Genomic DNA, 26,315 nt, shown 5'->3' on the forward strand with positions numbered 1-26,315 from the left:
GGGGGAAGAACACGAGCTCAACGGATAGATAAGACCAAGGGGGAAGAAGACCCCCTTTATATAATGGGGGAAGGAATCACACTTTTACCCCCACTTACAGCCCGCGCACAATGGTACTACCGCTGGCGAGGAGCGGTATGATACGTCCATTTTGCATCATGCTTTCATGTTGATATTTATCGCTTTTTGGGCTGTTATTACACTTCACGGTACAATACTTATGCCTTTTCTCTCTTATTTTGCAAGGTTTACATGAAGAGGGAGAATGCGGGCAGCTGGAATTCTGGCCTGAAAAAGGAGCAAGTTTGAGATACCTATTCTGCGCAACTCCAAAAGCCGTGAAAATAAACGTGTATTTTTTTTGGGGATTTATAAAAAATACTATGTCGAAGACGTACCACACGAGCGCGAGCAGGAGGCCACAAGCCTACTAGGCGCGACCTCCCACCTGGCCGCGCCTAGGGGGCTTGTGGGCTCCCACTTGGCCCTCTGGCTCCCCCCTTTTGCTACAAGAAGGGTTTCGTTCCAGAAAAAATCAAGAGGAGGCTTTTTGGAGGATGCACCGCCGCCACGAGGCGGTACTTGAGCAGAACCAATCTAGTGCTCCGGCAGGACGATCCTGCAGCGGAAACTTTCCTCTCGGAGGGGGAAATCGTCGCCATCGTCATCACCAACACTCCTCTCATCGGAGGAGACTCGTCGCCATCAACATCTTCATCAGCACCATCTCATCTCCAAACCCTAGTTCATCTCTTGTAACCAATCTCCGTCTCGCGACTCCGATTGGTACTTGTAAGGTTGCTAGTAGTGTTAATTACTCTTTGTAGTTGATGCTAGTTGGATTACTTGGTGGAAGATTATATGTTCAGATCTTTTATGCTACTCATTACCTCTCTGGTCATGAATATGATTATGCTTTGTGAGTAGTTACTTTTTTTCCTGAGGACATGGGATAAGTCTTGCTATAAGTAGTCATGTGAATTTGGTATTCGTTCGATAATTTGATGTGTTGTATGTTGTTTTTCCTCTAGTGGTGTTGTGTGAACGTCGACTACATAACACTTCACCATTATTTGGGCCTAGAGGAAGGCATTGGGAAGTAGTAAGTAGATGATGGGTTGCTAGAGTGACAGAAGCTTAAACCCTAGTTTATGCGTTGCTTCGTAAGGGGCTGATTTGGATCCACTAGTTTAATGCTATGGTTAGATTTTGTCTTAATTCTTCTTTCGTAGTTGCGGTTTCTTGCAAGAGGGGTTAATCATAAGTGGGATGCTTGTCCAAGTAAGGGCAGTACCCAAGTGCCGGTCCACCCACATATCAAACTATCAAAGTAGCGAATACGAATCATATGAACATGATGAAAACTAGCCTGACAGAAATTCCCATGTGTCCTCGGGAGCGTTTTACCTCCTATAAGAGTTTTTACAGGCTTGTCCCTTGCTACAAAATGGATTGGTCCACTTTGCTACACCGTTGTTACTTTTGTTACTTGCTACTTGCTACGAATCATCTCATCACATAACTACTTGTTACCGATAATTTCAGTGCTTGCATATATTACCTTGCTGAAAACCACTTGTCAGATCCTTCTGCTCCTCGTTGGGTTCGACACTCTTACTTATCGAAAGGACTACGATAGATCTCCAATACTTGTGGGTCATCAAGAATCTTTTCTGGCGTCGTTGCCTCGGAGTGAAGCGCCTTTGGTAAGTTGAATTTGGTAAGGAAACATTTATATAATGTGCTGAAATTTATTGTCACTTGTCACTATGGAAACTAATCCTTTGAGGAGCTTGTTCGGGGTATCTTCACCTCAAACGGAAGCATAGAGAGTTTCTCCTCAACCTGCTGCACCTACTGAAAATATTTGTTATGAATTTCCTTCGGGTATGCTTGACAAACTGCTGGCTAATCCTTTTACAGGAGATGGAACATCACATACCGACTTGCATCTAATCTATGTAGATGAAGTTTGTGGTTTATTTAAGCTTGCAGGTTTGCCCGAGGATGAGGTCAAGAAGAAGGTCTTTCCCTTATCTTTGAGGGATAAGGCGTTGACATGGTATAGGCTATGTGATGATACTAGATCATGGAACTACAATCGGTTGAAATTGGAATTTCATCAAAAGTTTTATCCTATGCTTCTAGTACATCGTGATCGGAATTATATTTATAATTTTTGGCCTCGTGACAAAGAAATCATCGCTCAATCTTGGGGGAGGCTTAAATCAATGTTATATTCATGCCCCAACCATGAGCTCTCGAGAGAAATTATCATTCAGAACTTCTATGCTCGGCTTTCTCATGATGATCGCACCATGCTTGAGACTTCTTGTACCGGTTCTTTTATGAAGAGAGATAGTGACTTCAAATCGAATTTATGGGAAAGAATTAACCGCAACTCTAAAGATTGGGAGCTGGATGAAGGTAAGGAGTCAGGTATGAATTTGAAGTTTGATTGCGTTAAATCCTTTGTTGAAACAAATACTTTTTGTGATTTTAGCGCTAAGTATGGACTTGACTGTGAGATAGTAGCTTCATTGTGTGAATCATTTTCTTCTCATATTGATCTCCCCAAAGAGAAGTGGTTTAAATATCATCCTCCCTTAGAAGTCAATGTAGTTAAACCCAATCTAGTTGAAGAGAGAGTCATTTCCTATAATGATCCTATTGTTCCTAGTGCTTACATTGAGAAACCACCTTTCCCTGTTAGGATAAAGGATGATTCTAAAGCTTCAACTGTGATACGTAGGGGCTACATTAGAACACCTACACCCCCTGAGCAAATTAGAGTTGAACCTAGCATTGCTATTATCAAAGATCTCCTGTCCGACAATGTTGATGGCCATGATATTCACTTATGTGAAGATGCTGCTAGAATTGCTAAACCTCATGCTAGAGACAAACATAGGCCTGTTGTTGGCACGCCTGTTGTTTCTGTTAAGATAGGAGATCATTGTTATCATGGTTTATGTGACGTGGGTGCTAGTGTTAGTGCAATACCTCAATCCTTATATGATGAAATCAAAGATGAGATTGCACCTGTCGAGATAGAACCCATTGATGTCACTATTCAGCTTGCCAATAGAGATACTATCTGCCGTGTGGGAATTGTTAGGGATGTTGAAGTCTTGTGTGGTAAAACGAAGTATCCTGCTGATTTCCTCGTTCTTGCTACCACACAAGATAACTGTTGTCCCAACATATTTGGCAGACCTTTTCTCAATACTGTCAATGCTCATATTGACTGCGAGAAGCAAACTATCACTATTGGCTTTGAAGGTGTGTCACATGAGTTCAATTTCTCCAAGTTTGGTAGACAACCTCACGAAAAAGATTTGCCTAGTAAGGATGAAACTTTTGCCTTAGCTTCTATTGTCGTGCCTCCTACTGATCCTTTAGAGCAATACTTGCTTGAGCATGAAAATGATATGCATATGGATGAAAGGGATGAGATAGATAGAGTTGTCTTAGAACAATATCCTATCCTTAAGAATAATTTGCCTGTTGAACTGCTTGGGGATCCACCCCCACCAAAGGGTGATCATGTGTTCAAGCTTAAATAGTTGCCTGATACTCTTAAGTATGCTTATCTTGATGAAAAAGAGATATATCCTGTTATAATTAGTGCTAGCCTCTCAGAGCATGAAGAAAGGAAGTTACTAAAAACTCCAAGGAAGCACCGTACTGCTATTGGATATACTCTTGATGATCTTAAGGGCATTAGTCCCACTCTATGCCAGCAGAAGATTAAAACCGATCATGATTCCAAACCAGTTGCCGATCATCAACGGAGATTAAATCCTAAGATGAAAGAGGTAGTAAGAAAAGAAATACTAAAGGTCCTGGAAGAAGGTGATCGATTTTAGGAAATTGAATAAAGCCACTAGGAAAGATCATTACCCTTTGCCTTTTATCGACCAAATGCTAGAAAGACTGTCTAAACACACAAACTTCTGCTTTCTAGATGGTTATTCTGGTTTCTCCCAAATACCAGTTGCACAATCTGATCAGGAGAAAACCACTTTCACCTGCCCCTTCGGTACCTTTGCTTACAGACGCATGCCTTTTGGCTTATGTAATGCACCTGCTACCGTTCAAAGATGTATGATGGCTATGTTCTCTGACTTTTGTGAAAAGATTGTTGAGGTTTTCATGGATGACTTCTCCAGTTATGGGTCTTCTTTTGATGATTGCCTCAGCAACCTTGATCAAGTCTTGCAGAGATGTGAAGATACCAATCTTGTCTTGAATTGGGAGAAGTGCCACTTTATGGTTAATGAAGGCATCGTCTTAGGACATAAAATTTCTGAAAGAGGTATTGAAGTCGATAAGGCTAAGGTTGATGCAATCGAGAAAATGCCATGCCCCACAGATATCAAAGGTATAAGAAGTTTCCTTGGCCATGCTGGTTTCTATAGAAGGTTCATTAAACACTTCTCTAAGATTTCTAGGCCTCTTACCAGTCTCTTGAAAAATAATATTCCTTTTGTTTTTGACGATGATTGTGAGGAAGCCTTCAAAATACTTAAGAAGGCCTTGATAACTGCACCTATTGTTCAACCACCTGATTGGAACTTACTGCTACGTCAACAAAAGTCCTTCCCCGACAGTGGTGCCAGAGATCCTTGTGTTGTCTCTTGAGCTTGCGTTGGTTTTTCCCTTGAAGAGGAAAGGGTGATGTAGCACAGGAGCAATAAGTATTTCCCTCAGTTTGAGAACCAAGGTATCAATCCAGTAGGATAATCTCGTCAAGTCCAGAGTACCTGCGCAAACACAAAAGAGCTTGCACCCAACTCTATAAATGGGTTGTCAATCCCTTCAAGATTGTTTGCAAAGTGAGATCTGAAGGCGGAAAGTGCAACGAAGTAAAAAGTGTAAGGCTGAAAATATGGTGTGGAGTAGACCCTGGGGCCATAGTGTTCACTAGAGGCTTCTCTCAAAAAAGCAAGTCTTACGGTGGGTGAACAAATTACTGTCGAGCAATTGATAGAACCGCGCAAAGTCATGATGATATCTAAGGAAATGATCATACATATAGGCATCACGTCCGAGACAAGTAGACCGATACTTTCTGCATCTACTACTATTACTCCACACATCGACCGCTATCCAGCATGCATCTAGTGTATTGAGTTCATGACGAACATAGTAACGCCTTAAGAAAGATGACATGATGTAGAGGGATAATCTCAAACCAATGATGAAAACCCCATCTTTTTACCCTTGATGGAAACAACACGATGCGTGCCTCGCTACCCCTTCTGTCACTGGGTGAGGTCACCGCACGGTATGAACTCAAAACCAAGCACTTCTCCCATTGCAAGAATCATAGATCTAGTTGGCCAGACAAAACCCACAACTCGAAGAGAATTACAAGGATATGAAATCATGCATAAGAGATATCAGAAGAAACTCAAATAAGATTCATAGATAATCTGATCATAAATCCACAATTCATCGGATCTCGACAAACACACCACAAAAGAAGATTACATCGGATAGATCTGCATGAAGATCATGGAGAACTTTGTATTGAAGATCCAACAGAGAGAAGAAGCCATCTAGTTACTAGCTATGGACCTGTAGGTCTATGGTGAACTACTCACGCATCATCGGAGAGGTCATGGTGTTGATGAAGAAGCCCTCCGTATCCGAATCCCCCCTCCGGCAGGGAACCAGAACGTGCCCCAGATGGGATCTTGCGGAGATAGAAGCTTGCGGCGGCGGAAAAGTACTTTCGATGATCTCCTGATTTTTTTGTGGATTTTTTGGGGATATATAGGCGCAAACCCTAGGGCAGAGGAGGTCTAGGGGCCCACAAGCCTGTGGGCCGCGGCCTCCCCCTGGCCGTGGGGTGAGGGCTTGTGGGCCCCGTGGGCCCCCGTGCCTTGGCTCTCAAGTCTCGTGATCTTCTTCCATTACGGAAAAATTCTTTTCGGGGATTTTATTCTGTTTGGACTACGTTTCAAAATCTCCTCTGAAAGGGGTCAAAAACATGGAAAAAACAGGAACTGGCACTTGGCACTTAGTTAATAAGTTAGTCCCAAAAAATATATAAAAGGCATGCAATACATCCAAAGTTTGATGAGATAATATCATGAAACCATAGAAAATTATAGATACGTTGGAGACGTATCAAGCATCCTCAAGATTAACTCCTGCTCGTCCTCGAGTAGGGAAGTGATAAAGAATGAATTTTTGTTGTGGAATGCTACCTAGCATAGTTGACCTTTACAACTTCTTTCACGTGACATGAATGTTCAGATCCGTAAGATTCGAAACAATAGTTTGCTATTGACATGAAAATAATAATACTTCAAGCAAACTAGCAAGGTAATCATGAACTTTCAAAATAACAAGGCCAAAGAAAGTTATCCCTACAAAATCATATAGTCTGGCTATGCTCCATCATCCTCACACAACTAATGTAAATCATGCACAACCCCGGTATTGGCCAAGTAATTGTTTTCACACTCTTACTTTCTCAAACTTTTTATAACTATCATGCAATACATGAGAGTGAGCCATGGATATAGCACTATAGGTGGAATATAGTGTGGTGGTGGTTGTGAGACAAAAAGGAGGAGATGGTCACATTGACTTGGCGTATCAAAAGGCTATGGAGATGCCCATTAATAGACATCAATGTGAATGAGTAGGGATTTCCATACAAGAGATGCACTAGAGCTATAAGTATGTGAAAGCTCAAAAGGAAAACTAGTGGGTGTGCATCCAACTTGCTTGCTCACGAAGACCTAGGGAAATTTTGAGGAAGCCCATCGTTGGAATATACAAGCCAAGTTATATAATGAAGATTCCCACTAGCATATGGTAGTGACAAAGCAAGAAGCTCTCAACATGAAGAACATGGTGCTATTATGAAGCACAAGTGTGGAAAAAGATAGTAGCATTGTCCCTTCTCTATTTTTCTCTCTTTTCTCTTTTCTTTTTTTTTCATTTGGGCTCTTAGGCCTCTTTTTTTTTCCTCTTTTCTCTTTTTTTGGGCTCTTTGGCCTCTTTTTTTTTATTTCCTCACATGGGACAATGCTCTAATAATGATGATCATCACACTTTTATTTACTCACAGCTCAAAGCTTAGAAATGACTCTATAGGAAATGCCTCCGGCAGTGTACCGGGATGTGCAACGATCCAGCTTGGCGTATGACGTTGAAACATTCAGCTAGCTATCTTAAGATCAGGCAATGGAAATATGAGAGTGACGACACAAGTCATGAGACGGAACGGTGGGAGTTGCATGGTAATATATCTTGGAATGGCTATGAAAATGCCATAGTAGGTAGGTATGGTGGCTGTTTTGAGGAAGGCATATGGAGGGTTTGTGCACTAGCGAGAATTGCGCGGCACTAGAGAGGCTAGCAATGGTGGAAGGTGAAAGTGCATCTATACCATGGACTCACATTAGTCATGAAGAACTCACATACTTGTTGCGGAAGTTTTTATTAGTAATCGAAACAAAGTGCTAAATGCATACTCCTAGGGGAAGGGTTGGTAGGTGTTAACCATCGCGCTATCCCGACCTCAACACAAAGGATGATAATCAATAGATCAATTTTGCTCCGACTTCCTAACATAGCGGTTCACCATACGTGCATGCTACGGGAATCACTAACTTCAACACAAGTATTTCTAGATTCACAACACCCTACTAACATAGCTCTTAATATTACCAAATCCACGTCTCAAAACTAATTGAGAGGAATCAAGACTTCTCTTTCTACTCAATGCACATGAAGATGGAGGTTTTTGCATCCTCTTTGGGTACCTATCACATTTGGGAGTAATTTTCATAGCATAAGCCAACTACCAAGTCATGCACCGCCATGCTCTAAAAGATATAAGTGAAGCACAAAGAGCAAAAGTATCTAGCTCAAAAGATATAAGTGAAGCACTATGACCATTCTAGCAAAAATCACGATGAGTGCATGTCTCTTTCTCTCAAAAAGGTGTGCAGCAAGGATGGTTGTGACACAAAAAAAATAAAAGACTCCTACGATACAATACGCTCCAAGCAAAACACATATCATGTGGTGAATAAAAGTATAGCTCCAAGTAATGTTACCGATGGATTGAAGACGAAAGAGGGGATGCCTTCCCGGGGCATCCCCAAGCTTAGGCTTTTTGGTGTCCTTGAATTTGGCTTGGGATGCCTTGGGCATCCCCAAGCTTGAGCTCTTTCCACTCCTTATCTCTTTTTCCATGAGAGAATCACCTAAAACATGAAAACTTCACAACACAAAACTTAAACAGAAACTCGTGATAACATTAGCACAAGAAAACAAACTACCACTTCTTTTGGTACCGTAGAAAACTTGAATTCTATCTATATTGGTGTTGGGCTACTGTATTCTCACGTTTCCATGGCTAGTACCCCCCCCCCCCCCCCGATACTAACCATAGTTTCATCAAAACAAGCAACCAACTCAACAAAAATAGAATATGTCAAAAATAGGCCAGTCTGTAGCAATCTGTATACTTCGTATACTTCTGGTACCTCAAAAAATCTGAAAAATTACGAAGGCCTGGGAAAAAGGCATATCAACCAGCAGCAAAAAGAATCAACTGAAAATCTCTTTCTGAATAAAAAGGAAAAATCATCTCGTGAGTGAAAACTTTCTGTCTTTTTCCAGCAGGATCAAACAACCATTACCAAGACTAGTCATAAAGGTTTTGCTTGGCTCAAACACAAAAAGAGACACAAAAACACAATCACAATGGAATTGTGATGGTGTGGACGCAACAAAACAGAAAGAAAAAGATAAATTTATTGGGTTGCCTCCCAACAAGCGCTATTGTTTAACGCCCTTAGCTAGGCATAAAAGTGATAGAATCACGTATCGTCGTCTTTGGTGCTCAAACCATAAGTGGCCCTCATCATGGATTCATATGGCAATCTTATTTTATTTCTAGGAAAGTGTTCCATGCTCTTCCTTAAAGGAAACTGAAATCTAATATCCCTTCCTTCATATCGATGATAGCACCGATAGTCCTTCGGAAAGGTCTACCAAGAATAATAGGGCATGTAGGATTGCAATCAATGTCAAGCACAATGAAATCCACGGGTACATAGTTCCTATTTGCAATGATAAGAACATCATTGATCCTTCCCATGGGTTTCTTGACAGTAGAATCAGCAAGATGCAAATTAAGAGAACACTCTTCAATCTCATTAAAACCCAGAACATCACATAAAGACTTTGGAATAGCAGAAACACTAGCACCCAAATCACACAAAGCATTGCATTCATAGTTTTTGATTTTGATTTTGATAGTAGGTTCCCACTCATCATGAAGCTTTCTAGGGATAGAGACTTCCAATTCAAGTTTCTCTTCAAGAGATTTTATCATAGCTTCGACGATATGATCAGTAAAGGCCTTGTTTTGGCTATAAGCGTGTGGAGAGTTTAACATGGATTGCATCAAGGAAATGCATTCAATCAAGGAGCAATTATCATAATTGAATTCCTTGAAATCCACGGTAGTAATTTCATTACGAATCAAAGTTTGAACATCTTCTACTCCACTTTCAATGCTTTTAGCATCAAGATAGATGGACTCCGAATCATTGGGGCACTTTTCAACAACCCCATAATCATTAGGTTTGACACAAGAAAACAAAGATTCAATGGGAGTCACACCAAACACTTTAAGATCTTCGTGATTCTCATCACGAGAACACGCCTTTTTAAGCCATTCATGTCTAGCACGAATTTGGGCGGTTCTTTCTTGGCTCTCAATCATGGAAACACGCATAGCTTTCAAAGTTTCATCCATGTTGATTTTAGGAGGAGCACATCTAACTTTCAAAGCATCAACGTCACTAGACATTCTATCAACGCTCTTAGCCAAATCGTCAATTTTGAGTAGCTTTTCCACTATGGACGCATTAAAAATCTTTTGAGAGTTGATGGACTCTTTGATATTACTCTCTAGATCAGAGGGTAATCTATTATAATTTCCATGAGTATTGTTGTAGGAGCTGCCAAAATTATTAAAGGAGTTACTAGGAAAAGGCCTAGGAACATAGTTTCCTCTAAAAGCATTGTTGTTGCCAAAGTTATTCCTACCAACAAAATTAACGTCCAAGCTAGCGTTGCTACTCTCAATCAAAGAAGACAAGGGCATATCATTAGGATCTAAAGGAGCACTTCTACTAGCAACCAAATTCATTAACTCGTCCATCTTAGCACTCAACGAGTTAATTTCTTCTATAGCATGTACCTTCTTACTAGTAGGTGACCTTTCAGTGTGCCACTGAGAGTAGATCGTCATGATATTGTCTAGGATCTTTGTGGCTTCCCCTAACGTGATTTCCATGAATGTTCCACCTGAGGCGGAGTCCAAGATATTTCTAGAAGCGTAATTCAAGCCAGCGTAAAAGATTTGTATAATCATCCAAAGACTCAAGCCATGAGCGGGACAATTTCTAATCATTAATTTCATACTCTCCCAAGATTGTGCAACATGTTCATGATCAAGTTGCTAGAAATTCATGATATCATTACGGAGAGAGATGATCTTAACCGGCGGAAAATACTTGGAAATATAAGCATCTTTGCACGTATCCCAAGAATCGATACTATTTTTGGGCAAAGAAGAAAACCAAGTTAATGCGCGATCTCGCAACGAGAAAGGAAAAAACTTCAATTTAATCACATCATTATCCACATCTTTCTTCTTTTGTATACCGCAAAGCTCAATGAAGGTATTGAGATGGTATGCGACATCTTCACTAAGAAGGCCAGAGAATTTCTCTTTCATAACAAGATTCAGCAAAGCGGCATTGATTTCGTATGACTCCGCACTAGTGGCGGGAGCAATCGGAGTACTAATAAAATCATTATTATTAGTATTCGAGAAGTCACAAAGTTTGATGTTTTCATTCATGGTGACTTCAGCAAGCAAGCAAGCACACAATCGAACAAAGAGCAAGCAAGAAAAAAGGGCGACTGAAAAGGAAAACGAAAAAGGCAAATTGTGAAGTGGGGAGAGGAAAACGAGAGGCAACTAGCAAACAAAGTAAATGCAAGAGATGAGTTTGCGACACCTACTTGGATGAGTTCTTGAGTTGATCCTCCCCGGCAACGGCGCCAGAAATCCTTCTGCTAGGTCAACAAAAGTCCTTCCCCGGCAGTGGTGCCAAAGATCATTCCGTCGTCTCTTGAGCTTGCGTTGGTTTTTCCCTTGAAGAGGAAAGGGTGATGCAACACAGGAGCAGTAAGTATTTCCCTCAGTTTGAGAACCAAGGTATCAATCCAGTAGGAGAATCTCGTCAAGTCCAAAGTACCTGCGCAAACACAAAAGAGGTTGCACCCAACGCTATAAAGGGGTTGTTAATCCCTTCAAGATTGTTTGCAAAGTGAGATCTAAAGGCGGAAAGTGCAACGAAGTAAAAAGTGTAAGGATGAAAATATGGGGTGGAGTAGACCCTAGGGCCATAGTGTTCACTAGAGGCTTCTCTCAAAATAGCAAGTATTACGGTGGGTGAACAAAGTACTATCGAGCAATTGATAGAACCGCGCAAAGTCATGATGATATCTGAGGAAATGATCATACATATATGCATCACGTCCGAGACAATAGACCAATACTTTCTGTATCTACTACTATTACTCCACACATCGACCGCTATCCAGCATGCATCTAGTGTATTGAGTTCATGACGAACAGAGTAACGCCTTAAGCAAGATGACATGATGTAGAGGGATAATCTCAAACCAATGATGAAAACCCCATCTTTTTACCCTTGATGGCAACAACACGATGCGTGCCTCGCTACCCTTTCTGTCACTGGGTGAGGTCTATGGTGTTGATGAAGAAGCCCTCCGTATCCGAATCCCCCTCCGGTAGGGCACCAGAACGTGCCCCAGATGGGATATTGCGGAGACAGAAGCTTGCGGCGGCGGAAAAGTATTTTTGATGATCTCCTGATTTCTTGTGGAATTTTTGGGGATATATATGCGCAAACCCTAGGACAGAGGAGGTCCAGGGGGGCCACAAGCCTGTGGGCCGCGGCCTCCCCTTGGCCGCGGGGTGAGGGCTTGTGGGGCCCCTGGGGCCCCCTGCCTTGGCTCTGAAGGCTCCTGATCTTCTACCATTATGGAAAAATTCTTTTTGGGGATTTTATTCCGTTTGGACTCCGTTTCAAAATCTCCTGTGAAAGGTGTCAAAAACATGAAAAAAACAGGAACTGGCACTTGGCACTGAGTTAATAAGTTAGTCCCAAAAAATATATAAAAGGCATGCAAAACATCCAAAGTTTGACAAGATAATAGCATGAAACCATCAAAAATTATAGATACGTTGGAGACGTATCACTTACCTTTTGAAATCATGTGTGATGCCACTGATTATGCTGTTGGTGCTGTTCTAAGACAAAGAGTTGACAAGAAGTTGAATGTTATTCACTATGCTAGTAAAACTCTAGACAGTGCCCAAAGAAACTATGCTACTACGGAAAAGGAATTTTTGGGAGTCGTGTTTACATGTGAAAAGTTCAGGTCTTACATAGTTGATTCCAAAGTCACTATTCACACTGATCACGCTGCTATTAAGTACCTCATGGAGAAGAAAGACGCTAAACCTAGACTCATCAGCTGGGTTCTCTTGCTACAAGAATTTGATTTGCATGTTGTTGACAGGAAGGGTGTTGATAACCCCGTAGCACATAACTTGTCTAGATTGGAGAACGTTCTTGATGACCCACAAGCTATTGATGATAGCTTTCCTGCTGAGCAATTGAATGTCATCAATAGTTTCCATAGTGCACCGTGGTATGCTGATTATGCAAACTATATCATTGCCAAATATATACCACCTAGTTTCACATACCAGCAAAAGAAGAAATTCTTCTTTGATTTAAGACATTACTTCTGGGATGATCCTCACCTTTATAAGGAAGGAGTAGATGGTGTTATTAGACGTTGTGTACCTGAACATGAACATAGACAGATCCTACAGAAGTGTCACTCCGAGGCCTACGAAGGACACCATGCGGGAGATAGAACTGCACACAAGGTATTGCAATCAGGTTTCTATTGGCCAACTCTCTTCAAGGATGCCCGCAAGTTTGTCTTGTCTTGTGACGAATGTCAGAGAATAGGTAATATCAGTAAACGTCAGGAAATGCCTATGAACTATTCACTTGTCATTGAACCATGTGATGTTTGGGGCTTTGATTATATGGAACCTTTTCCAAAATCCAACGGGTATACTCATATCCTAGTTGTTGTTGATTATGTCACTAAGTGGGTAGAAGCTATCCCCACTAGTAGTGCTGATAACAACACTTCTATCAGGATGCTTAAAGAAGTTATTTTCCCTAGATTTGGAGTCCCTAGATATCTAATGACCGACGGTGGTTCACATTTCATTCATGGTGCTTTCCGTAAAACGCTTGGTACGATCTCAACCATAGAATTGCGTCTCCCTATCACCCTCAGTCCAGTGGTCCAGTACAGCTAAGCAACAGAGAGATTAAACTAATTCTGCAAAAGACTGTCAATAGGTCTAGAAATAATTGGTCTAAGAAGCTCGATGATGCACCGTGGGCTTATAGAACTGCCTATAAGAATCCCATGGGCATGTATCCGTACAAAATGCTTTACGGTAAAGCATGTCATTTACCTCTTGAGCTAGAGCATAAGGCTTATTGGGCAATCAAAGAGCTCAACTTTGATTTCAAACTTGCTGGTGAGAAGAGATTATTTGATATTAGCTCACTTGATGAATGGAGAACTCAAGCATATGAGAATGCCAAGTTGTTCAAAGAAAAGGTTAAGAGGTGGCATGATAAAAGGATACAAAAGCGTGAGTTGAATGTAGGTGATTATGTCTTGCTATATAATTCTCGTTTAAGATTTTTTGCAGGCAAGCTTCTCTCTAAATGGGAAGGTCCCTATATTGTTGAGGAAGTATATCGTTCCGGTCCTATCAAGATCAACAACCCGGAAGGTAATTGTCCGAGAGTGGTAAATGGGCAGAGAATCATGCATTATATCTCAAGTACTCCCATAAATGTTGAAATCAATATTATTAATACCATAACTCCGGAGGAGTACCTAAGGTATATTTATCAGCCAATTTCAGACTCCGAAAACAAGAGGTATGTGATTCGGTAAGTAAACAGACTCCAAAACTTTTCTAGTAGGAATTTTTCTCCGTTTTGGAATTTTTGAAAAAATAGAAAAAATTGAAGTAGTCCGGAAAGCGCACGAGGAGGCGACAAGCCTGCCAGGTGCGGGCTCACCCCCTGGCCGCGCTAGGGGGGCTTGTGGCCACCTCGTGTGCCTCCCGGACTCCGTTTTCTTGCGGAGTACTCCTTCTGGTCGGAAAAAAATCATTATATATTCTCGTGTAAGGTCTAACCCTTGTATCAAGAAAATTTCCTCTGTTTTCATTTCGAGCCTGTTTCTGCTGCAGATCTAGATCACTATGGCGTCACCAAAAGCTCCAAAGGACAAGATCTTCGAGAAGGTCATCAATCCCTACCTCGCGGGAGTGCTGCAACGCCCTCAATCTATTGAGATGCGTGAGGGGATGTTGCACATTCGTGATGTTGAGGGGCCCAAGAAGACCGGAAGCGTGGAGGCGAGGCTCGAAGCAATGGAGCAACAAGTCTTCAAGTGCCAAGGGATGGTGGAGTGTGGACTCAACGCCAACCACATGATGATCACGGAGTTCACCAACAAACACAAGATCGATGCCAATGACATCGGGAAGCACCTCTCCAGGCTCTATGACAGAGTTGATCATCTCCAAGCCCAGATCTATGACCTGCAGAACCAAAACTGTGAGTATGTGTATAGATTTAAATCAATACGGTTGGCTGCAGATTTGAGGATTCCGGAGACACGGTCATCTTTCCATGATGGAGCACCTATGCCTTGGAAGACGGAGGATCAAACCCAGGTTGCAACAACTCCACCACCATCACCTCCAAAGGAAGACAACTAAGCATGGGTATGGGCAATCCCCTTGGCTTGTGCCAAGCTTGGGGGAGTTGCCCCGGTATCGTATCACCATCACATCTTTTGCCTTTACCTTTTCTTAGTTCGTTCCTTTTCGATTTTATCTTTCTCTAGTAGATTAAAGTTCTTAGTGTTTTAGGCTTGAGTTTTGCTTTGTGTCACCCCCGATGTATTCGAGCTCGTGATCCATATAATAAAGAGTGTCTTAGTTAAGGGCCTTGTCCCATGCCATGATCAAGAGAATGAGAAAAGAACAAAAGCATGAAAGATCATGTAATGATCTTATGGGAAGTGATGGCTTCACATATAAAAAGAATGATGGTTGAAACTTGTTGAGGGTAGACAAACGTAGACCTTGGGCATTGTTGCATTTAATAGGAAGTGATAAAGATGGAGAGGTTCACATATAAATATATCATCTTTGTCACCATCTATGATCGTGAACACCCACTAAACTATTACATGCTTAGAAGTAGATGTTGGACAAGGAAGACAACATAACGAATTGTGTTTGCTTGGTTCCGAACAATATTATATGACTAGAGATCCCTTAGCATGTGACGATTGCTTCCACCTCATATTAGCCAAAACTTCCGCACTAAGTAGAGATACTACTTGTGCATCCATAAACCTTCAACCCCAGTTTTGCCATGAGAGTCCACCAGACCTACCTATGGATTGAATAAGATCCCTCAAGTAAGTTGTCATTGGTGCAAGCAATAAAAATTGCTCCCTAATATGTATGATCTATTAGTATGTGGAAAATAAGCTTTGTACGAACCTGTGATGAGGAAGACATTAAAGCGACAGACTGCATAATAAAGTTCTTTATCACGGGAGGCAATATAAAGTGACGTTCCTTCACACTAAGAGGACACACATCAAAATCTCAAAAGCGCATGACAACCTCTGCTTCCCTCTGCGAAGGGCCTATCTTGTACCTTTACTTTTTGTCCCTAAAAGAGTCATGGTGATCTACACCAATTCCTTATTTCGCCTTTATATTGGCTAACGTCATATGCTTGGGGAAAATCTATATTCATATGTCAACTTGGAAGTAAGTATTCACGAATTATTATTGTTGACATTACCATTGAGGTAAATGGTTGGGACGAGAAACTATAATCCCCTATCTTTCTCTGTGTCCAGCTAAAACTTTGATCTCATGAGTACCACGTGAGTTGTAGCAATTGTAGAGAATGAAAAGATGATTGAGTATGTGGATTTGCTTTACAAGCTCTTATTTGACTCTTTCCGATGTTGTGATAAATTGCAATTGCTTCAATGACTAAAGGCTATTGGTTGTTAATTCTCGGTAAGGTTCTTGATCCATGCTTTACTTTGTGGAGGATTTGTCACTTTAGCATAAGAGATGATATGATGGCATTTCTGTTCTGACAATGATCATGATGCCTGCATGTTCGTATCTTTTTTGGTCGACACCTCTCTCTCTAAACATGTGGGCATATTTATTGATCTCGGCTTTCGCTTGAGGACAAGCGAGGTCTAAGCTTGGGGGAGTTGATACGTCCATTTTGCATCATGCTTTCATGTTGATATTTATCGCTTTTTGGGCTGTTATTACACTTCACGGTACAATACTTATGCATTTTCTCTCTTATTTTGCAAGGTTTACATGAAGAGGGGGAATGCCGGCAGCTGGAATTCTGGCCTTAAAAGGAGCAAGTTTGAGATACCTATTCTGCACAACTCCAAAAGCCCTGAAAATGAACGTGGATTTTTTTTGGGATTTATAAAAAATATTGGGCCGAAGAAGTACCAGAGGAGCGTGAGCAGGAGGCCACAAGCCTGCTATGCGCGGCCTCCCCCCTGGCCGCGCCTAGGGGACTTGTGGGCTCCCACTTGGCCCTCTAGCTCCCCCCTTTTGCTACAGGAAGGGTTTCATTCCAGAAAAAATCAAGAGGAGGCTTTTCAGAGGATTCGCCGCCGCCTCGAGGCGGAACTTGAGCAGAACCAATCTAGAGCGCTGGCAGGACCATCCTGCCGGGGAAACTTCCCTCCGGAGGGGGAAATCGTCGCCATCGTCATCACCAACACTCCTCTCATCGGAGGGGACTCGTCACCATCAACATCTTCATCAGCACCATCTCATCTCCAAACCCTAGTTCATCTCTTGTAACCAACCTCTGTCTCGCGACTCTGATTGGTACTTGTAAGGTTGCTAGTAGTGGTAATTACTCTTTGTAGTTGATGCTAGTTGGATTACTTGGTGGAAGATTATATATTCAGATCTTTGATGCTACTCATTACCTCTCTGGTCATGAATATGATTATGCTTTCTGAGTAGTTACTTTTGTTCCTGAGGACATGGGATAAGTCTTGCTATAAGTAGTCATGTGAATTTGGTATTCGTTCGATAATTTGATGTGTTGGATGTTGTTTTTCCTCTAGTGGTGTTATGTGAACGTCGACTACATAACACTTCACCATTATTTGGGCCTAGAGGAAGGCATTGGGAAGTAGTAAGTAGATGATGGGTTGCTATTGTGACAGAAGCTTAAACCCTAGTTTATGTGTTGCTTCGTAAGGGGCTGATTTGGATCCACTAGTTTAATGATATGGTTAGACTTTGTCTTAATTCTTCTTGCGTAGTTGCGGATGCTTGCGAGAGGGGTTAATAATAAGTGGGATGCTTGTCCAAGTAAGGGCAGTACCCAAGCGTCGGCCCACCCGCATATCAAACTATCAAAGTAGCGAACGCAAATCATATGAACATGATGAAAACTAGCCTGACAGAAATTCCCATGTGTCCGCGGGAGTGTTTTACCTCCTATAAGAGTTTGCCATGCTTGTCCCTTGCTACAAAAGGGATTGGGCCACTTTTCTGCACTCTTGTTACTTTTGTTACTTGCTACTTGCTACGAATCATCTCATCACACAACTACTTGTTACCGATAATTTCAGTGCTTGCAGATATTACCTTGCTGAAAACCACTTTGTCACATCCTTGTGCTTCTCGTTGGGTTCCACACTCTTACTTATCGAAAGGACTATGATAGATCCCCTATACTTGTGGGTCATCACGGTACTACCGCTAGGCCACGGTAGTAAAGATCTTACTATCGGGCCTACCACCGATTGGAAAAGTATTCGCAAAAAGTCCGACGAAGTACAACCGCTCAGAGAGAGGTACTACCGTCCCGAAGCGGTACTACCGGCCACCCGGAGCGGTACTACCGCTTGGCAGAAGCGGTACTACCGCTCGCCACTGAAACGGCCATAACTTTCGCATACGAGCTTCGAATCGAGCAAACCCAAGCTTGTTGGATTCAAGATGAGAAGAGCTATCCAAACAGCGATATGAAAATGCCAATGATATAGAGATGTGAGACCTCTATGATTGAAAAACTGGCAAAAACTCCAACATCGAAAACATCATAGTAGATGCATATGAACTCCGTTTTCGATGAACTCGAGCTTTTCATGAAGATGACCATAAGCTCTGAAACTCACAAAGAGAAACACCAAACAAGATCCAAGAAGTATGATGCAAGGATGCAAATGGTTTGAGCTCTCAACGAACGATATGATCGAGCTACTCACTTGAGAGCCCCCCTTGACAGTACGACAATTTATCCTAAAACAGAAAACCTATCAAGGGCAAACCTATACCTTGCACCTCGTCCTCTTGAGCTAGATGACGATGATCTTGGCTTCCTCAAGATGGACCACCTTATTGATTGCGTTGGCTTGATGAAGACTAGTTGATTGCTCCCCCATACACAACATGGGTGAGCCTCTCTTCAGCATATCTTCACAAGTCCATTGCCACCACAATAGACGGCAAGCTTCAAGCATGATATCTTCATGCTGATCCACTTGAACTTGCACACCGCAATCTTGATGATGATCACCACTTGACGTCATCCTTCATGGGTTGTATGAGATCTTCCTCTAGACACAAGCCCATGGAAACACACTTAACCCCACATAGAACTCTCATGAAGATCATGGGTTAATACACAAACACGTAATGGACAATGCTTACCATACCATGGGATCACTTGATCCCTCTCGGTACATCTTGTACGCTTTGTGTGTTGCTCATCTTGATTTACTCTTTGTCTAACGATCTTGATCAACCTTGTGTCTCTATGACCATTCTTTGGATAATACCTTGAATACCACCTTGGTCATCATATAAACTCCTTGAACCCAACAGATGGACATCAAAAAGTGCCTATGGAAAAATCCTATAAATATAACTTAAGGCAACCATTAGTCCATAGGGATTGTCATCAATTACCAAAACCACATATGGATAAATATGCTCTAAAAGTTCCGTTGTTACTCATGATGGAATCCAGGCTTTTCATGGTCTTCGTTTTGACCCACTTGGTGAACTTATCCACCACAACTAGCAGGTGGGTGAATCCACTCGTCCCGGTTCGCAAAGGGACAACCATGTCGAGACCCCACCCGGCGAATGGCCAGGTGAGCGGAATCGTTTTCAACGCGGATGTAGGCTTATGCGACTGATTTTTATAGAACCCACATCCAACACACAGTTTGACCAGGTCTCTTGCTGCCTCATTGGCTCGGGGCTAATAAAAACCCGCTCGGAGGGCCTTGGCCACCAGGGTCCGAGAGGACCCGTGATGTCCACACGTTGCCGAGTGAATCTCGTGCAAAATCTGCACTCCTTCCTTTAGGGAAATGCACTTTTAGCTGACCCGTGTAACACTTTTCTTGTATAGTTTGTCTCCGACGACTTTGAAAGCTTTAGACCGCCGGATGATTAGGCGGGCTTCCTATTCATGTTTGAGGAGTTATTGCGGGAGCAAGTAAGCCAGATAAGGCTGAGTCAATTCGGGCGTGATGACCAGCATCTCATGGATGAGGTCGACCACAGCCGGGACATCGATTTCAGTCGGATTTGATGGACCGATTACTTGCGAAGATTCTTCCGTAAAAGGGTCTTCTTTGACTGAGGGGGCGCGCAGGTGAGGAACACGCATTTTGGAACGACTTTCCGAGTGGAGCCGATTTTTGCCAAGTCATTAGCCGCTTGATTCTTGGCTCGGGGCATGTGGTGCAATTCCAACCCTTCAAAGTTCTTCTCTAGCTTTCTAACTGCATTGCAATAGACTTTCATGGCCGGGCTTCGGATGCCTCATTCCATCATCACCTGATTGACGACGAGGTCAGCCGTCGTAGGCAATCAAATGTTGCACACCGAGTGAGATGGCCATGCGGAGTACGTACATGAGGGCTTCGTATTTGGCTTCATTGTTAGATGAGTCGAAGTGGATTTGGAGCACATAGTTTAGTCGGTCTCCCTTGGGGGAAACGAGAACCACCCCAACCCCTGAACCATGAAGCATATTGGATCCGTCAAAGAACATGGTCCAATGTCCGGGGATGCCATGAGCTGGCTGCTCTTGTTCTATCCATCAGGCTAGGAAGTCAACCAAGGTGTCGGACTTGATCGCCTTTTTGGCTTCGAACTTGATCTCCTGCGGGAGTAGTTCAATCGCCCATTTATCCACTCGACAAGTAGCTTCCCTGTTGTGCAGGATTTCTGCCAAGGGAGCGTCACTTATGACGATGAATGAATGATCTTGGAAGTAATGGACTACCTTCATCACAGTTAGATAAATATCGTAAACCAACTTTTGATAATGCGGATACCTCTCCTTCGAGGAAGTCAGTACCTGTGAGATGTAATAAATGGGTCTTTGTACCTTGTATGCCTTGCCCGCTTCTTCGTGCTACGATGAGAATGGTGCTCACTAGTTGGCTAGTGGCGACAATGTACAAGAGTAAGGGCTCCTGGCTTCTCGGAGCAGCTAACACCGGCTGGGTGGATAGCAAGGCTTTGAGATGGTCGAAAGCGACTTGCGATCCGTTTGTCCACTAGAATCTGTCATATTTCTTTATCAATCGATAAAGGGGCAGTGCCTTCTCGCCGAGTCTTGAGATGAAGCGGCCCAGGGCTACGAGGCAACCCGTAAGCCTGTGCACATCATGGATGCGCTCTGGGCGTCTCATTTGGACTATGTCGTCCATTTTATGAGGGTTGGCGTCAATACCTCGTTCGAAAACGAGGAAACTGGGTAACTTATCGGCCGACATTCCAAAAGTGCACTTGACCGGATTAAGCTTGATCTCAAAGCGTCGGACGTTCACGAATGTTTCAGCAAGGTTAGTCAGGACGTTGGAACCTTTCCTCGACTTGACCATGATGTCATCCATGTACGCTTCCACATTCTGACTGATCTGGTCCTGCACACATTTCTGGATCATGCGCTGAAAAGTAGCCCCATCATTTTTGAGGCCGAATGGCATGGTGATGTAGCAAAAACACCCGAATGGGGTGATGAAGGCCGTTTTTATTTCATCAGGTCCATACATTCGGATCTGGTGGAACCCGAAGTACGCATCCAGGAACGACAGGCGTTCACATCCAACATTTGTATCTATGATCTAATCTATTCGAGGTAAAGGGAAATGGTTCTTCGGGCAGGCTCGATTGAGGTGCTTGAAGTCAATAGACATGCGAAGTGAATTGTTCTTCTTGGGCACCATGACCACGTTCGCCAACCACTCGGAGTGGTACACCTCACAGATGAACTCGACAGCTAGGAGCCGAGAAATATCCTCGTCGATTGCCTTGCGCTTATCCACAGAGGAGTGCCCCAAGTGCTCCTTGACGGGCTTGACTTTGGAGTCCACTCGGAGGTGGTGCTCAGCTAGTTCCCTCGGAACACCCGGCATGTCAGAAGGCTTCCATGCGAAGATGTCCCAGTTCTCACGGAGGAACTCGATGAGATCAACTTCTTATTTGTTGCCGAGTGAAGTGGAGATGTCCGCCCTGGAGGCACTCGGGTCGGTTGGGTGGATGTGTACCTGCTTGGTCCCACCGACCGACTGAAAGGCGGACTCAGTAGCCGGCCGTTTGGATCTGAGTAAGTGAGAAGTGCCCATCGCTTTCTTGTACCCTTCAAGCTCAGCCGCCAAGACTTGCTCAATAGCGATCCAAGAACCCTGCTATATGCATTCTTCGGCGATCTTCCAATTGTCGATCACTGTAATCATGCCTTTTGGCCCTGGCATCTTAAGTTTAAGATACACGTAACATGGCCGGGCCATGAAACGTGCGTAGGCAGGCCTACCCAGGATGGCGTGATAAGCGCTTCGGAAGTCGACTACCTCAAAGCTCAATCTTTCCTTCCTATAATTCTTGTCACCGCCGAATACGACATTCACGGTGATCTGACCAAGTGATTCGGCCTTCTTCCCGGGGATGACCCCGTGGAACTGCATGTTACTCTTGCTCAACTCGGACAATGGAATGTCCATCGCTCTGAGCGTGTCGACGTAGATGACGTTGAGGCCACTCCCGCTGTCCATGGGGACCCTTCGCAGTCGGACCCCGTTGACAGCCGGATCGACGACCAACGCCTGCCTCCTTGGGGGTGGCGATCTTGGCCGGGTGGTCCGATTGATCGAACATGGCGGGCGTCTTTGCCCAACCGAGATACTTTGTGGTAGCTAGAGCCGCCATGTTTACCTCCCGATTCTTGACTGCTCTTGATCTCGACATCATGAAGATCATGAGAACTTTCTTTATGTTCAGATACCCGAGGGTAGCCTCTTGATCGTCCGCATCACTTTTATCCCTGGAGGGTTCTCCGCCCATCTCCTGCCGGAGCAAGCGGCAGTCTCGAGCTGTGTGCTTGGCGGGGATGATCTGCCCCTCCTCGTCCTTCCCGGCATGGAATGGACATGGCTGGTCCATAAGGTGGCTTTTGGACTTGGCCTTCTTTTTGCATGCCCAATATTTCTTCTTCTTCTTGGGCTTGCTTGGCTCTCCCACAGGACATCAGCTACTTCGGCTTTGCCTGATGCGTCGCCCATTCGCTTTTGTTTTTTTTCCCGGTGTTGCCCGATTGAGGGGCTTCGCTGGCTCGTCCTTTGCCGCTGCGGAGGCGGTCTTCTTCTTCGCCATTCACATACCGATTGGCGATTTTTGAGTGAGGGACAGATCCCCCAATCGGCCAATCTTGAGGATGAGTTCCCTGTACCAAGTGCCCGCTTTGAAAGCGCACAGGGCCTGATGCTCGGTGACGTTTTCAACCGTGTTGTGCAACGTGGTCCACCTCTGGATGTACTCCCGGAGGGTCTCATTGCTCTTTTGATCACAATGTTGTAGCTCAGTTAAGCCACCTGGGCGCTTGCAAGTGCCCTCGAAGGTTTTGACAAACACTCGGGCCAAATCTCCCCAGCTGTGGATACTGCTGGAGGGAAGCTGGTTGAGCCGTGCCCTCGCCGATCACTCTAGCATGAGGGGCAGATGCTTCATTGCGACGAAGTCATCACCACCGCCTATCTGGACGGCCACTCTGTAATCCTCGAGCCAGGTCTCTAGCTTGGACTCACCGTTGAGCTTGCCGATCCCCGTGGACAATCGGTAATTGAAGGGGATCTCCGCTTCAGGATGTGCCGACCGAAGCATTAGAGTCCAGATACTCCATGACCTGCGCGCGGATGTGATTCGATCGTGCGTGCCCCTATATTTTAACTCGGATGACTTCTGGAGGGCGTGAAGTGAAGCTTCATGTGTGTTGACATTGTGGAACATGTCGGTATTTCTATTTTCATCGTGAAGATAGTGGCGGAGAATGTCATGGCGTTTGAGGTCCAAGGCCTTTTAATGGCGGATCGAGTATTCGTGATGGTCACTTTTCTTGATGATTCGTGACTCGTAGCAGCGACATCAGCAAGTGGCGGCGGCAACACACACGGAGTACAAAGTCTTAGCTTTGAGGGTGAAAACCCAAGGCCCGTCCTTAATTGATTGTGTGTGACGGTAACCTTATTGAAGGCATTGTTCTGAGAGCGCGAATCTTCTCGAGGATGAAAACCTAAGATATAGTGTGGGCGATGATGGTCCTTGTGCATTGTTTTTTCTTGAAGGCCTCGTTTTTGGAGAGTTTGGACTTGAGGTGTTGTCTAGGTGGTTAGTCGTGTTGGAGCTACAAGAAAATGATCACTGTAGCGGAATCTTTTTTCTTCTTCTTCTTCTTCTTCTTATCTCTTTAGCTGTGTGCATCTATAATGTCTTATGAGTCTTATGACATTACGTTATTGTAAAGTCTGAATGTAATCGATATCTTTACGATATTAATATATATTCCTTCGTAAAAAAGTTTTTCATAAAAAAATTAACTAGATAGAAAGTTTTCGAGAACGGACGCTTGGAGACCGAGCTCCATGAAGCTCGAAACTTTTGAAAAATTCAAATTTTAAACTTTTCGGTTTAAAAAAAGTCTGGAAAAAATATGCAAGTAAAAAAGAATGTTATGTATATGTATGTAAATTTTTAAGATGAAATATCTTGACATACAATCTACACAGAAAAGACAAATTCATGGCCTGAGACAATCAATAGTATCATTGTTAAAAGCCCCTGGTTTGTCTTTTTTATACAGGCCTCATTTCAATGTATTTTAAAAAAATTACATACATGTGTGTTAGACCCTCACTTATGTCTGTATTTTTATAGAATTTTCTAAAATATAAAAATATAAATTTTAATGGTTTTTGGATTTTAAATTAAAAACCCATCACGGAGGCCGGGCTTCAAAAGCAATTTCCCGAAGTTTTCCTATTAAAAAAGAATGTACTTCCGTGGGCCAATCCGATCCATCCACCCGCTTCTACTACGTGTCGTCTCCTTGCACCACAACGTTCTTTTATCTTACCTATTACCTAGGCAACCGGCAGCAGCCTCCGCTGCGAGAGTGCCCGTGGGCGCGCGATGCACCAGCTTCCTCTCGCCGCGCGGCCGCCGGCGCCGCGGTCTCACTGTTCCGGGAGTAGGATGGCGTGCCTCTCCAGTCTGAAGCAGGCGTCGGCCTCTCTCGCCGTGGCCGCAAGACGGTGCGCGGCCGCGCCTCTCGTGGCTGCGTCGCTCCTCCTCGCCGCCGCGGCTGCGTCTCCTGTCATGCCTGCCGGCACCCCACAAGGTTTGCCCCGCCCGTCGCTTGTCCGTAGAGATGCTTGTCCTAGACTTCGATCTAGCGCATGTACTGTGCAGTGTGCACTGCACACCAGGTGTTCAAAAATATGCGGCGAAAATTTTGCATGTCGATCGACCACATGGCATTCATCTCTGTCCATTATTTTCGCACAGCGTTTGCACAATCCCAAGGCGCGGCGCTGTTCCGTAAGGCGTGCATCGGGTGCCACGACACGGGAGGGAACATCCTACAGCCAGTGAGTTTGCTGAAATCCGTCCTTTGCACGGTCGAAACGACTGTAAATTCCAGGTTCAGATGATCGTTTGTTTTGACTTCTGAGCTTGTTGCTTGATTATGTCCAGGGTGCCACGCTCTCCATGAAGGATCTTGAGAGGTATGGTAGAGTCATTTGTTAAACTACAGCTTGCATGCAATTTCTTATTTGATCTATATCGACTGCGGCAAGAGAAAATTTTGAATTTGTTTCAGAAATGGAGTTGCCACGGAGGAAGATATATACAACATCACTTATTACGGGAAGGGAAGGATGCCGGTATGTAAAATTTGCACCCATTATGTACTTCGTTGACAGGGGGTAAACGTATTGCGACTATGAATGAGCTTCATCGTGTCTGCAGGGTTATGGGGAGAAATGCACGCCGAGAGGGCAGTGCACCTTCGGCCCCAGGCTGCCTGAAGAGGATATCAAGATGCTTGCAGCATTTGTCAAATCTCAAGCAGAGAACGGGTGGCCAAAGGTCGACGGTGATGTCGAGTGATTCGATTACGGTTGAGCACGAGGTGTTACCTCCATTTCGTGAGGAGGCTGAAAACATAATTGTTGATGAGGTTAATAGAGGTGTTTGGTTTACTGGACGGTAACGCAAACGGTAAAGGTATCACGTGGCGTTGGGATCGATGGTGTAACGATCCATGTGCTGTTTTGTTTGGCCCATGCTTGTAACGCTATCAATTTACTTAAGGGAACACTAGCTACCATACGTCTGATAGAAGCCAATCGTCAGACAGGTTCAGAGTCGTTGATGCAATTTTAATCTCACAGCCGAAATTGATTCCAAATCTAGTCGATGTATTTTAATGCGCCTGTCCATGACCCCTGCCTAATTAATCGCACCTTCCCTAAACCACTCTGTCCCTCGTCCCCATCTCTGCATGCTCCCAAATGACCTCCGTCCTCGACCTGGCCACTCCCCTCGTGGACCCAGATCCATCCGCCATGATTCAGCCATACCTCCTTGACCGTGAGGTTAACCACGCCGGCATGTCATCCCACTCGCTGGCTGTATCTAGTAACGCGCACAAGGAACAATCTCGCAC

General features: G+C 43.8%; 1 protein-coding gene across 1 annotated transcript; it reads left to right on the forward strand.

Annotated features, from left to right (window-relative positions):
- Nucleotides 1-24,709: 24,709 nt before the first annotated feature.
- Nucleotides 24,710-25,978, forward strand: LOC123429836 (cytochrome c6, chloroplastic). The gene is made up of 5 exons (XM_045113816.1): nucleotides 24,710-24,983; nucleotides 25,151-25,233; nucleotides 25,340-25,371; nucleotides 25,467-25,530; nucleotides 25,616-25,978. Exons 1-5 carry the CDS (start codon nucleotides 24,776-24,778, stop codon nucleotides 25,754-25,756), a joined length of 528 nt encoding a protein of 175 aa, XP_044969751.1. The 5' UTR covers nucleotides 24,710-24,775; the 3' UTR covers nucleotides 25,757-25,978.
- The last annotated feature ends 337 nt before the right edge of the window (nucleotides 25,979-26,315 follow it).

This window comes from Hordeum vulgare, chromosome 2H, assembly GCF_904849725.1.
Source record: "Hordeum vulgare subsp. vulgare chromosome 2H, MorexV3_pseudomolecules_assembly, whole genome shotgun sequence".
NCBI classification, from domain to species: domain Eukaryota; kingdom Viridiplantae; phylum Streptophyta; class Magnoliopsida; order Poales; family Poaceae; genus Hordeum; species Hordeum vulgare.

Excerpts from the sequence above, each read along its gene's own strand:
- LOC123429836 (XM_045113816.1), top strand. The coding sequence starts at position 24,776 with ATGCACCAGCTTCCTCTCGCCGCGCGGCCGCCGGCGCCGCGGTCTCAC. Across the intron at positions 25,234-25,339 it reads GAGGGAACATCCTACAGCCA|GGTGCCACGCTCTCCATGAA; the intron begins GTGAGTTTGCTG and ends GATTATGTCCAG. Across the intron at positions 25,531-25,615 it reads ACGGGAAGGGAAGGATGCCG|GGTTATGGGGAGAAATGCAC; the intron begins GTATGTAAAATT and ends TCGTGTCTGCAG.